Here is a 14,272-nt window from a genome sequence, read left to right on the forward strand (position 1 = left end):
AGCATATCGCAGTGCGATCGTGCAGTTCGCACAGGATCGGATCGCACAAGTGTGAACCGCTGTGCGATCCGATCCTGATGCGGCAGCAAAAATGCCTCCTGTGCGTGTTTGCTGCGGGTGCGATGCGAATTTAGCCATACAAACTGTATTGCTAAACTCGCACCGCACAGCTGATCGCATGTAATGTCGGAGCAGTGCGCTCCGACATTACATGCGAACCCCGCACACGCAGTAGTGTGAACCGGGGCTAAAGGTTACAGAAGCAGCAAAATACTGTGTACCGAGTACCATACTGTGTAAGGTCATTTTTGGCCATTTTTTTGTGATACTGCACTGCGTTACTTTAACTGAAAATTGTGTGGTCGTTTGACGCTGTACCCAAATAAAATTGATGTCCTTTTTTCCCACAAACAGGGCTTTTTTTTGGTGGTATTTGATCACCTCTGCGGTTTTTATTTGTTGTGCTATAAACAAAAAAAGAGCGACAATTCTAAAAAAAAAAAAAAAACAATATTATTTACTTTCTGCTATTAGACACAGCTAATAAAAAAAATTAATAAAAAAATTATTTTTTTCATCAATTTAGACCAATATGTATTCTGCCACATATTTTTGGTAAAAAAAAAATCCCGATAAGTATATATTGATTGGTTTGCGCAAAGGTTATCGCGTCTACAATCTGGGGGATAGATTTATGTTACTTATTTATTTAAACTAGTAATGACGACGATCAGCGATTATTAGCAGGACTGCGACATTGCAGCATACAGATCGGACACCTAACTGACACTTTTGACAATTTTGAGGGGACCAGTGACATTACTACAGTAATCAGTTCTAAAATATGCACTGTTACTGTACTAATGACACTGGCCAGGAAGGGGTTAACACAAGGGGCGATCAAACGTTAAGTGTGTACCTAGGGGATGCTTTCTAACTGTGTGGGGGATGTACTTACTAAATGAACATAGAGAAAATTTGTTCCTAAATAGCTGGTGCCATGCAGGTCTCCTGCAGATCTTTCTGTGTATCTGTGTGCCTGTACTTCCCACAGATACACTTACAGGAAGAATGAAGAATTAATGAACTACCACGTTGCCTCTCCACAGCACCGTGGTAGTTCACTTAGTGTAGAACTACAAGCCGACAGCTGCAAAGGGTGTTGGGGTGTGTAGTTCATTCACACAGAGAGTTGTGTTAATGACTGACGTGCCCATGTGGGCGGAGCCCTGCACAACCACGCTGATTTTAAAAAGTGACAGCTAGTACAGGAAAATTCTCCCTGTACTGCAGTCACAGGGTGAGGGGTGATCAGGCAGCAGATGTAGCATTGGGAACATGTTATTACATGTTCCACCCCAAAACTGGTGGAACACATAACATGTTCCCAAAGGTGAACCTATCCTTTAAGGCTAGGTTTAGTACGAAGAGTAGAGCTATTTTGAGAAATGTTACAGCGGCACTACACTGCATCTACATAATCATTTTTTATACTCAAAGCAAACTCACCCATTCTTCCATATCTCCATGCTTTATTTTGCTGAGAAATCACTTTGAAAAAAACCCTAGCTTTTGAAAACTCAGTAAAAACGATTTAAACAAAAAAAAAAACCCCTAGCATTTCCAATCGTGACCATCTTAACCACTCGCCGACTGCCTAACAACGATTTACGTCGGCAGTCAGCCCCTCACAGGCAAAGCGACGTAGGTCTACGTCGCTAGCCTGTGAGGCTCTAGAGAGCGAGCGCGCGCCGCTGGAGGGGCGCTCCCGCTCGCTCCCGGACCCCCCCCCCGCGCGTGTGCCCGGCGGACCCGATGTCCGCCGGGCACTCGCGATTGTTCGTTACAGCGGGAGAAAGGCAGGCAGCTAATGTAAACACAGTCGCCTGTCATTCTCCCCTGTGTAAGAATTGAGATCAGATGGTTTTGCTATGTAGGACCGTTGATCTCTGTTCTTAAACCAGTAGCCACATCCAATCACAGTTAGAAGCACGCCCCTAGGGACACACTTAACCCCTCCTTCTCAAATAAAGTTAACTCCTTCCCTGCCAGTGTCATTTTTACAGTAACAGTGCATATGTATAGCACTGATTACTGTAGTAATGTCACTGGTAACCCCAAAAGTGTCAAAAATGTCAGTTAAGGGTCCGATTTGTCCGCTGCAATGTCGCAGTCCCGCAAAAAAAATTGCAGATCGCCGCCATTACTCGTTAAAAAAAAAAACAACAAAAATGACAAAAATCTTTCCCTTATTTAGTAAACGCAATAACTTTTGCACAAACCAATCAAAATACGCTTTTTACGATTTTTTTTACCAAACATATGTAGCATAAAACAAATTGGCCTAAAATGTTAAAACATTATGATTTTTACATTTTTGGGGGGGGGGGGGGATTTCATATAAAAAAAAAATGTGAAAAATATTGTTATTTTTGCAAAATTGACGCTCTTTTTTTGTTTATAGCGCATGATCAAAAAATTGCACAGGTGATCAAATACCACCAAAAGAAAGCTCTGTTTGTGGAAAAAAAAGGACGTCAAATTAGTTTAGGTAAAGCGTCGCACGACCGCGCAATTGTCCGTTAAAGTCACACAGTGCCGAATCGCAAAATAGGCCCTGATCAGGAAGGGGGTAAAATCTTCCGGGGCTTAAGTGGTTAAGTAAGAGCATCTGCCTTTAGCTCAGGCCCCCAAATAAATATGATATACTTTCCTATCTATTTACTAATGCTAGCAGCATAAGGATTAAAAACAGTCAATGTTGATTGAGTGAAGTTCCATTTTAAGGTTATGGTTAGGCAAGACTTGGGACTGATAGGTCTAGTGTTGTGGTTAGCACGAGTAGTCCTGACATCCTGACCATATTTATGCTAAATAAAAAGATTGTAAAATGTGCATTGACTTGTAGTACACAAATATATTCATAATATCATTCTATATATATCCTGGTATATTATATTTGACCAAGGATCTAGTTCTAGTGTGTCAGTGAAGAAAAATGTATCACAATCTCAAGGGCTCTTGAACTTGTGCTACACCCATCCACAGATGTTTCAGCCAAACGCCCCAAGAGGAAGTGATCCACCTCCTTACCCCGTTTCACCAAATATAAACACCGCCTGTTAGACATCAAAGAGTCATTACTCAACAAATGTGATAAGATTACCAAAGTAAACAGAGAGATTATGAATCTGGTATTGTCACAAATGCCATGCCTTCAGCAGCCTACAGCATAGATTATTCTCCACATGGATGTATATGGAAGGATTTTTCCAGCCTTGAGAATGTCTTTGTGAATTTACCATCCAGGCACAAGGAAGGCAGTACAGAAAAAGAGCAATGTGATAAAGATTTACTGTGAACATGTAGTTTGTGTTATAAATTCCACACTATACCGGGAAGAAGTTCTTCCTAAGTATAATTTGCCTCTGACCAGCAGCTTCCAGATATATGAGTTAAACCTGTGACAAATACAAAAATAAATGTACCTCTAAAACATAGCTTGCCTTCATTTTTTTTTAGTTTTAGCTTAAATAGTGAACAGTTAGAACCCCTGTAAGGTTTTACTGCGCTCTGGGGCTCCTTTAGAGAGATTTCTCATCACTGTTCTGGGGGCAATCTTTTGCCAGGTAAGAAGTGAGGGAAAATTGGCAACAGAGACAAGGAGTTCTAACATTTCCCTGCTTACTTTAAAGTAGAACTAAAGTCAAAATTGTTTTTGGTAGAGTAAGGAAGAGTTAAAACCCTGTAAGTATTTTTTTTTTGCTATCTGTGTCCCATTGGGGAGATTTCCCTTTACTTCCCGTCCCATAGCCAAAACAGAAAGAATCTCACCAACGGAGCCTCCAATGGCTGTAAAACCTGACAGGAGTTGTCATCCTTCTGCACTTGATCCAAAACTAAAAGAAAAACACTTTGGCTATGGATACACTTTAACCGCTTGCCGACTGCTCACAGTATATTTACTGTGGCAGTCAGCCCCTCACAGGCAGAGCGACATAGGTCTACGTCGCTAGCCTGTGAGGTTCTGGGGAGCGAGTGCGCGCCCACGGAGGCGCGCTCCCGCGCGGTCACGGACCCCCCCGCGCGTGTGACCGGCGGACCCGATGTCCGCCGGTCACTCGGCAATCGTCGGGGGAGAGGGAGAAAGTCAGGCAGCTTGTGTAAACAAGCCGCCTGTCATTCTCCCCGGTGTAGAAACACTGATCACATGGTTCTACAATGTAGGACCGTTGATCAGTGTTCCTACAGCTCAAGCCACAGCCAATCACAGTTAGAATCACGCCCCTAGGGACACACACAGCCCCTCCCTCTCAAATAAAGTTAACCCCTTCACTACCAGTGTATTTTTACAGTAACAGTGCATATTTATAGCACTGATTACTGTAGAAATGTCACTGGTAACCCCAAAAGTGTCAAAAATGTCAGTCAAGGGTCCGATCTGTCCGCCGCAATGTCAAAGTACCGCAAAAAAAAACGCAGATCGCCGCCATTACGCGTTAAAAAAAAACAACAAAAATGACAAAAATCTTTCCCTTTGTTAGTAAACGCGATAACTTTTGCACAAACCAATAAAAATACGCCTTTTGCGATTTTTTTTTTACCAAACATATGTAGCATAAAACAAATTGGCCGAAAATGTTAAAACATTTTGATTTTTACATTTTTTTTGGGGAATTTCATTTAAAAAAATGTGAAAAATATTTTTATTTTTGCAAAATTGATGCTCTTTTTTTGTTTATAGCGCATGATCAAAAAATCGCACAGGTGATCAAATACCACCAAAAGAAAGCTCTGTTTGTAGGAAAAAAAGGACGTCAAATTCGTTTAGGTACAGTGTCGCACGACCGCGCAATTGTCCGTTAAAGTCACGCAGTGCCGAATCGCAAAATACCCCCTGGTCTTTTAGCAGCCAAATCCTCCGGGGCTTAAGTGGTTAATAAGTGACTATAGATCTAGAAGGATAAGAGCAGGCATCACTAAACGGCAGACTGCAGTTTATACCCAGACCAAGTGACAGTCACATCTTAACAAACATGGTCGCACCACTCAGCAGCGTTGGTGCTTTTCTCTTTCTCCCTCTTGCATTTTCAGATGTGTGGGGTTGCCATTAGGAATTAATGTCTCCCTCCCACACATCAGCTAAAGAGCAACGTGTTCAGGCTGTGGGTGTGGGAACCCCAGCCGCAATCCTGAGAACCTAACCATAAAGAGGAGCCATGACGTAAATGGGAAGGAGCAGTTATGTAAATGATCCTAGTAATCGCACATACATGAGATTAGAACCTCTGCTGGAAGAAAATTTTAGTGACCAGACGTCCCTGAATTCAAATCCAATAATCCTGGATTAGAGAGAATAAATTAGATAGAATTTCTATGGCCAGAGCTGTGTTGCTCCAACAGAGTCTGGCTGGAGAGTTAATTCATTTTTGGCTCCCGCTGCTGCCTCTGTGTCCTGTAAGAGAGAGGAGGAGAGAGCTGCTACAGATGGGCACAGTGCTGGATAGAGTGATCGAGTGAGGTAAGTATTTAGGGAGTGAAGGGGAGATACAAATACTAAAACAGTTTTTTTACCCTAATGCAAGGCATGTGTTTTAAAATGTTTTCCCTTTAGGGTCCTTTCACACAAGCGCTCTGATCAGATCCGCCTGTCAGTTTTTTAGGCGGATCTGATCGGATCCTCCATGCATCCCTATGGGGCAGCGGATGTCAGCGGAGACATGTCCTCTGACACCCGCTGCCATCCGCATCTGATCCTATCTGGGAAATCCGGACGGATGGAAACCCTATTTTCGGATCGGTCCGCTCTCATCCGATTCCCCCATAGAGAGCAGAGGGGCTCTGACACCTCCCTCTCCGCACACAGAGCGGAGAGGGAGCTGTCACCTTCCTGCTCAGCGGGGATCTGTGTTTACAATCCCCTGCTGAGCAGCACGGATCCGCCTACGGAGGCGGACCGTGTGAAAGGACCCTTAGAAGCACTCTAATTTATTACCTCATACAGAGATCACAGACTTCCCCTAACAATTCCTTCATCTTATTTTCACTTCAGAAAGACACCACCAACCTTTTAAATGTCTAAATTCCCTTTAAAGGTGCATCCATATTGCTTACATTGTGGGTTCCTGACAACAGTGTACAGGTGCAAATTGTGGGAGCCCTTGGTACATAAAGGGGTCCAAAGCACAGGCCCACCATTTATTTACAGAGAAAAGCAGAGGATATCATATGCCTAATGGTTTGGTGTGTTTTATTGATGTGACCTATGCTCAGTACAGAATTCTGTGAATCTGATATAGTATTTGATATGTTGTGCAAAAGCACGTTAGTCTTTTCCAACACATCCTTAGCCTATCATGAATGAGATGGTCTCACTCTGTAGCCACTGGTGTCCAATTCATCCAAAGTAACAACTGGAAGTGACTTCAAACTCATACCACATACAAATGTATGGAATTGTGCAGGTTACCTGATCTCATGCCAATTGTTCCTAACCTTTCTAGTGTTTCAAGATGGTGAGTGGATGATTGTTTCAAGATGGTGGACTTATGAAAAAGGCACAGCCATACCTTTCAATGGCCCTGTCCATACCAAAATGATAGGCCGGAACAGGGCACACATTAACATTTTTCTAGTGCCAGACTGAGCAGTTGTATTCCCATAGACGTAGTCATTTGGTTAGGGCATTGGGGTTTATTTACTAAAGGCAAATCCACTCTGCACTACAATGGAAGTGCACTTAGAAGTCGCTGTAGATCTAATGAAGACATGCAAGGAAAATAAAAACAAAATTTTTGCATGCACATAATTGGATAATAGAAATCTGCCGAGCTTCCCCTCATTTCAGATCTTCTCCTTAGGTCTACAGCGACTGCACTTCCAAGTGCACTTGTAGTGCACAGTGGATTTGCCTTTAGTAAATGAACCCCAATGTGAATTTGACCATATTGCTGTGTAAAAGAAAACTAGTTACTACGATGTATGTGCTGGCCCTGCAAGCCAATACATGATAAAAATCCATGTTACTGTTTAATGAATGGGCACATATGAATAGTCCTTATAATGAATGAACTGGAATTGTGCATGTGTGATGGCTGTTCCTTAGAACATTTGTTTTTAGCTTCTTGTTACAAATGGCACCCCACTAGCATTTTTGTAAGAGTACATGCATGAAGCCAAATTACTAACTTGGCAATTAGCACCTGAAGTCTTGGTATTTTCAAATTTTTTCCTTAATGGGATTAAAGTAATCATTTTGTGACTATTCCCCTTGAACTTTGGATGTTAATTTTTTTAAATATTTCAGCAACGTATCTCTGTCATTCCTTTTGCTTGAGCAACATATGAACATATGTACTTATTTTTGCAGTGATACATATCATTGAATAGTTGCCAGATACCTGCTTTTCATTAATTCTACCACCTTTGCAGGCTGGTTCCCTTTTTCTTTAAGGGGTCTGCATACACAGGCAGATATTCTATTGGTATCAGAGATCTGATGTTTGTTCTTTGATCACTATGGACCATTTGGCAGCTGAAGTTACTTTCTGCTACTTTCAGTATTTATAATGTTACTTCAGACCTGCACGATGAACATTCTTGGAATTTATATTTTCTTGCACTCGTGCACAACTCTGCTCCTAAACTCAAGATTTTGGAGCTTTTGGCATTTTCTGCCAAAGCTCCTAAACACCAGTCAATAAAAAGCCTATAGCCCCGTACACACGAGCCAAACGTCGGGCGACATTGGCCAGTTCAATAAAAAATGTACGACATTCGGCCCTTGTGTAAGACAGCCGGTCCGACAGTTTGGCCAGCTTCTGACTGATGAGCATGCTGGAAAACCAAAAGCCGACCACCTCTTGATCAGCCGGAGTGTTTTAGCAGGGGGGCTGCCCCCCTGTCAGAATGCAAAAGAGCAGCAGGGGAGATCGCTGTACTAACGTCTGATTGTTAGTACAGCAGCTCCGACCTGAGCTGTCAGTTTTGTTTTTCGTTTAACCCGCTGGGTTGAACGAAAAAAAAAAAATAGTGGTGTGTCTTAGGCTTATGTATCCATGCAAACACAGGCCTTTACCAGAGTTTTGGAGCAGCAGAGTTTGGAGGCAGTAAATGCTCCTCTTCTGAATGCAGGAGAATCGCATTCAGGAGAGGAGAGTTTTGGCAGAAAAACGATAGATGCTTGAGCACTAATTAATTTTTATGACCAGGATAAATTATTTATTCTGGGCAATTAAATTTATTAACATGCAAGTGCTTCACGTTGCTAAACATGAGTAGATGCAGCTAAACACAGAACACACACTTTCCATTATGCAGAATTTTTCTGCTGCCAGGAGAAAGGCGTCTATGGAACATCCAGAGCGAGAAATGTCACCAGCACACCATGGGTCTTCAAAATTGAATCCAAAGCTTTATTCGGTGATCACATCGCTACAGCAAACAGCAACATTTTGAAGCCTCGTAGGACCGATTTATCATGCCTGATGAATGGGTCCTGTGAGGCTCCAAAATGTTGCTATTTACTGTAACAATATGATTGCTGAATAAAGCTTTGGACCCAATTTTGAAGACTCACAGTGTGTTCCAGCCTATGGTTGCTTCAGCACCCACTTATACATTCAGCCACTTCTACAGGAGTGTGTGCTGGGAATAGTGTGTGAATCTAAAGCCTCGTACACACGCAACGATTATCGGCTGACCTATCGTCCAACTTTTGTCCAAGTTGTGTTTTGTTGGTTGGAATGTGCCTAGACTGCACACAAATTTTCTCGGCCAACAAAATTCTACTTCAGAAGTGATGTCATGTGTTGGTTTGCTTTCTTTGTGTTCTTTCTTCACTGAGCATGCCCACACTTGCTCATCAGATTTTTCCCTGTCGAAATCTGTACTGACTGCACGAAAATCGGCCATTGTGTTGGCGGCCAACAAAAATTTTATAGTCTGCACACCAGATTTTTTTCGGCCGAAAAGTCGGAGTTGGTTGTCGAAAGCATCATACTAACAAGCCGAAAATCGGCCGATCAGACGTTCGCCGTAAATTCCCTGCCAATTTTTGACGTGTGTGTACGGGGCTTAAGGGTGCATGAACCCAAAATGTAAAGTATATAATGAATGTCTTTAGACTGTTAAATGATCCAATATTAACCTGGCTAAGTGGCTATACGTGGTTCTGTTTTATCCGACGAGAAAATGTTTCTAGAGAGCAAAATCAAACAATTGTCTCTTTCACGCTAAACAGTGTAGATGGAGTAATCTCCACTAACGGCTATTGCCATTTTTAATGTCACAGCAATATTGGAGTTTCAGAGCCAAGTGTATACAAATGTATCAGGCAAGAACAGATTGTGCTTTACTGGTACATCCATTATTTGCCTAAAACAATGCGTTTTTTGTGCTGTAGAGTGTGTATAGCATTAACACCATATTCCTATTGTTCCTCTTCCTGTGCAGATTAATCCCGGAAGCAAGGCTGCTCTGGCTAACCTATGCCCAGGAGATGTTATTTTGGAAATCAATGGGGAAAGCACAGAAAACATGACTCATCTCCAAGCACAGAACAAGATTAAGGCCTGTTCCAGCCATCTGATGCTTTCCCTCAACAGGTTTGTATATATTTCTTTGCAATGCTTTTTCTAAAGGAAATATTTGTGCTTTTTGTGTTATTAGACAGGTGACCAGGAATAAAACCTGTCTCCCTAAATGATCACAGCTTTTCTGAAAACAGCTTATTACTCAAATGCACTATACTAGAACCTTTTCATCCCTTCATGGTGCCTAAGGCACCTTTGGTGATACCGCACCCTGCTGATTACCCCTTAGCAGCGTGCCTTTACCTTTGGTTGTAAGAGTAAAGCTGACCATACATTATTTTATATTTTTTTAGCCAACAATTTTCTGCCCAGCTCCTTAAATTTTTCAGTTGAAGAATGTTGGGCGGGAAGGGTCCAACAGGGGCACCCACTAAGCCAATTTCATCCAGTTTACTAGGAACTGTCTAAAATTGGAGCAGACTGTGATCAGCTTTAACCTTGGCTCTGCTTCTGTGCTTTTTCTTTTTTTTTTACTGTTTTTTTTTTTTTTTAACAGTAAGTAAATGCTTTTTTAAGTGTATCTAAAGCCAAAACTTGATTTTAGGTTTTGAATGGTATAAGGTATTGTTAACCACTTCAGCCCCGGAAGGTTTCACTCCCTTAATGACCAGGCCATTTTTTGCGATTCAGCACTGTGCTGCTTTAACTGACAATTGCGCGGTCGTGCAACGCTGTACCCAAATACAATTGATGTCCTTTTTTTCCCACAAATAGAGCTTTCTTTTGGTGGTATTTGATCACCTCTGCGGTTTTTCGTTTTAGCACTATAAACAAAAAAAGAGTGTGAATTTTTTAAAAAAACGCCAATATTTTCTACTTCCTGCTATAAAACATTCCCAATTAAAATTTTAAAAAAATCAAATTTTTTTTTATCAGTTAAGGCCAATTTGTATTCTGCTACATATGTTTGGTAAAAAAAACCCCCAAAAAGTGTATAATAATTGGTTTGTGCAATAGTTATGGCGTTTACAAACTACGGGAGACATTTATAGACTTTTTATTTTTTTTCATTAGTAATGGCGGCGATCAGCAATTTTTATCAGGACTGCGACATTGCGGAGGCCAAATCTGGCACTAAGTGACACTTTTTGGGGACCAGTGACTAATACAGTGATCAGTGCTAAATAATATGCACTGTTACTGTATAAATGACACTGGCAGGGAAGTGGTTAACACTGGGGGTGATCAAGGGGTTAAATGTGTAAAATCTAGGGAATATGTGCTTTCTAACTGTGGGGGGGGATAGATTGAACAGAGGCAGAGAGAGATCTGTGATTCAGCTTAGCTGAATCACACAATCTTTCCATACCTCTCTGACAGGAGAGCCGTCTTACATTGTTTACATTCCAGACGTCTCTCCTGTCAGTATTGCAGAAGATCGTGGGAGGCTGGCAGGGATCGAGCCCACTCCTCCCGCGGTCTGCCTCCCCCTGTGTCTAATCACAGCGGGAGCACAGCTCCAGTGGCGTGTGCGTGCCGTCAAAGTCGCGTGCACATATCCACGTAGATCTACGTGATTATGTGCAGCCTTGCCAACCTGCAACACTAAATCTGTGTGGGGCGGTCAGCAAGTGGTTAACCCCCCTGTCAGTTTATTAGTGGGATTTCTCTTCACTTCTTCTGCCAACAGGAAGGGAGAACAAATTTTTCCAACATGAGGGGAACCCCCTCTTAAACACTTGTCACAAGAACTGGTGTCCTTACTGGAAGATTTCCACTTCATATTGTGGAGATAACGGAAATATTTTCCATCACTGATTTCCTAGAACCTCTGCAGCACTGCTATTTGCGGATTATACCTGTTAATGGCAACTGAAGAAAAATTGCTGATTTATTTATACATTGGCATAAGCCATACTGGGGTTGATTTGCAAAAATTGGAGAGTGCAAAATCTGGTGCAGCTTTGCATGGTAGCCAATCAACTTCTAACTTCTTGTTTTAACTTGTTCAATTAAGCTCAATTACGCTTTCCCAATGAAACCTGAAAGTTCATTTGCACCAGGTTTAGTAAATCAAACCCACTGTGTCAAGAGAATGTGTATGCTTGAATGAGCACCTTATGTGAACTAAGCCATATACGCTCATTGCTATTTATTTTGGCCACCATGGATTACAAGTTTATTACCTAATTGCACCATTCAGGATGTCATATCTTACAATGCATTTTTATTGCCTGTGTGATGCAGATAAAGTGGGTGATTTTACTTTTATCCAACTGAACGGTATTGAACACCAAGTACTGGTATAAAGTAATAGAAAAAACTGGTATCTGGCACTCTGTGTTTTGGCACTGGTCCACACAGATTATATAGTAGTTTTTTCACACTACCCCCAATACCAGTCTCACCTTGGTTGGGCATCTAAAGGAGAATAGATATTTATGTAATCTTTATTTTCACATGGAGGTTTTACCTATAAAGAAAATGTGACAGTAATGAATGTATTAAATTTTAGGACTTAATTATAACCAAACCAAGACCTCTAAAGCCCCGTTCATGGGCCATATGTTGGGAGACATTGACCGGTTCAATAAAAAAAAAAGCCCGACATTCGCCCCTTGTGTATGCCACCCTATTCGACAGAAGCTGCCCAGCTGTTGAAAAAACATGCTGGAAAACCAACAGCTGACCCCCCCCCCCCCCCCCGATACGCGCTTTCAGCCAATGGCAGAGAGTGCTGATCAGAGTATTTTGGGAAGGAGGGGGGGGGTGTTGTCCGCCTATCAGAACACAACAGCTCAGCTGGGAAGATCGCTGACCGCTGGGTTGGATGAATGAAATCTAATAGTGTGTACCAGGCTTAAGAGGGATGCTGTCAGACTAAGTGATATTGCTATAAAAGTTCAAGTGGTCCTAATATTTAGTTATTTCAATGGTATACGTTGTTAAAATATGTTTGACTTTTGAATACATGGGACCAGTCAGGCAAAGACCTCAGGTGATTGAAAGAATGTCTGAGTTGGACATAGGTTCAGAGAAAAACATTGTTTTGGCACATGTTTTATATTGTTACATTTTTCATTTAGATTTGTCAATCAAGTTATTTTGTTTCGTTAAATTCGGTTGATTCGTTCAATTCATATTCGGAATTCGTTATATGTCTTTTTCGAATTTTCTTCGAATTTACTGATTTTTTTTTTCAATTCAAAATGTTCGAATCATTAAATTTTGAATCGGTCGAAACGAAAACTTTAGATTTTTTTTTTCTGATTCGAATGTGGCAAAGTGAATAAACAAAAGAAAAATCTTCATCAAATGAATACAATGACTCTCTAAATCATCTTTGGCTTAACAAAAACAGTATTGTTTCTCACACACGTTTTTTGATTTCAAAAATATGTTTACATTTCGAATTCGACTGGAATTCAATGTAAAATTTTACTTGAATTTTAATTCCAATTTTGGAAATTTGGATTAATTTCGTTTAGTTATTCGGAGCATTCGGTAAACTTTGTTTATCCTGCAATTCAGATATATCCGAATCTTTGCATAACGAAAAATGTGTCCAAATATTTATTCAGAACTAAACAAACCGCGTATATCAAGCGTTAAAAATGTCCAAAATGGTTAGTCTATGCATGACTTTGTAAGCATATTTCTCTGTCCATCCCCCAACTTCAGATAAATTACAAAGCATATGAGACAGTGAGAAAGTCGTGATGCGTTAAGACATTTTGGGGTTGAACATACCATAAAAACAATCAAGGAATTTATTTTAGGTGATATATAGTAAGTACTGTTTACATTACTGTTTGGATATTTTCAATTGAGTTTATACAAGCAAGTTTTATAGGTGTATAAACTAACCTCAGGGTATAATTTGCCCAGACTCTAGATTCTTTTCTCAGACTTGTAAATATCATTTTTATTGCTATATTTGCATTTTCACATGGGAATGACATACAAGATTTCAACAGTGCGCGCAAAAATGTTTCTTCTGTCAGTAGTAATCTGGATGGCAATACAAAGAGAGACACTTTTAATAAATGGAGGAGATTTGTATTGGGTTTCAGTGCCCCCATAGCTCCATCAGTATTGTAATTCTAGTATATCAATTTTGTTATATATGTACTCAGCTGTCTGCTCATAAAACGAGTGGAATGCGTGTACTGTGCTATATGAAAATTTTAGAAAGGAGAAGCACCTAAGGCCTTTTTGGGATGTACAGAAAGGATTTTAAAGCAGAGTTACACCCCCCCCCCCCCCCTCCAAAATGAAAAGTTAGCAGCTACACATACTGTGTAGCTGCTGACTTTTAATATTAGGACACTTACCTGTCCAGCGATGTTGGCACCGCAGCCGATGTTCCCATCGGTTGTCGGGTGCTGCCGCCGCCATTGCGTAAGGGAACCCTTGCGGCTTCATGGGCGGGTCCCCACTGCGCATGCTCGAAGTGTGCTGCGCATTCCGATTGGCTCTGCAGCGGGGGGTAGGAGGAGGGGACCTAACTTCGCCGCGGTGCCGTTTTCCGGAAGTGGGGAAGAGTACCTGTTAAAAGGAAGCAAATGAGCGGAAGTTCCACATTTGGGTGATACTCCGCTTTAAGTACAAAATTCAAGTTACAATATAGAACCTGAGCCTCAATAACAGAACTATTGATGTTTAAGCTTCTGTGCAAAATATCTATTTATTACTACAACCTTTATCATTGAAAAGGTGCTCACACTGCAGAGAAATGT

At 41.2% G+C, this 14,272-nt stretch overlaps 1 protein-coding gene across 1 annotated transcript in view; it reads left to right on the forward strand.

Annotated features, from left to right (window-relative positions):
- Nucleotides 1–14,272, forward strand: part of PDLIM4 (PDZ and LIM domain 4) — a 280,179-nt gene that overhangs the window by 62,833 nt on the left and 203,074 nt on the right. Inside the window, exon 2 of the mRNA XM_082255565.1 lies at nucleotides 9,454–9,605. Within this exon, the coding sequence (XP_082111691.1) occupies nucleotides 9,454–9,605 (152 nt within the window). The remainder of the gene's footprint in view (nucleotides 1–9,453; nucleotides 9,606–14,272) is intronic.

Source organism: Pelophylax lessonae, assembly GCF_965119305.1.
Source record: "Pelophylax lessonae genome assembly, chromosome: 4".
NCBI lineage: Eukaryota > Metazoa > Chordata > Amphibia > Anura > Ranidae > Pelophylax > Pelophylax lessonae.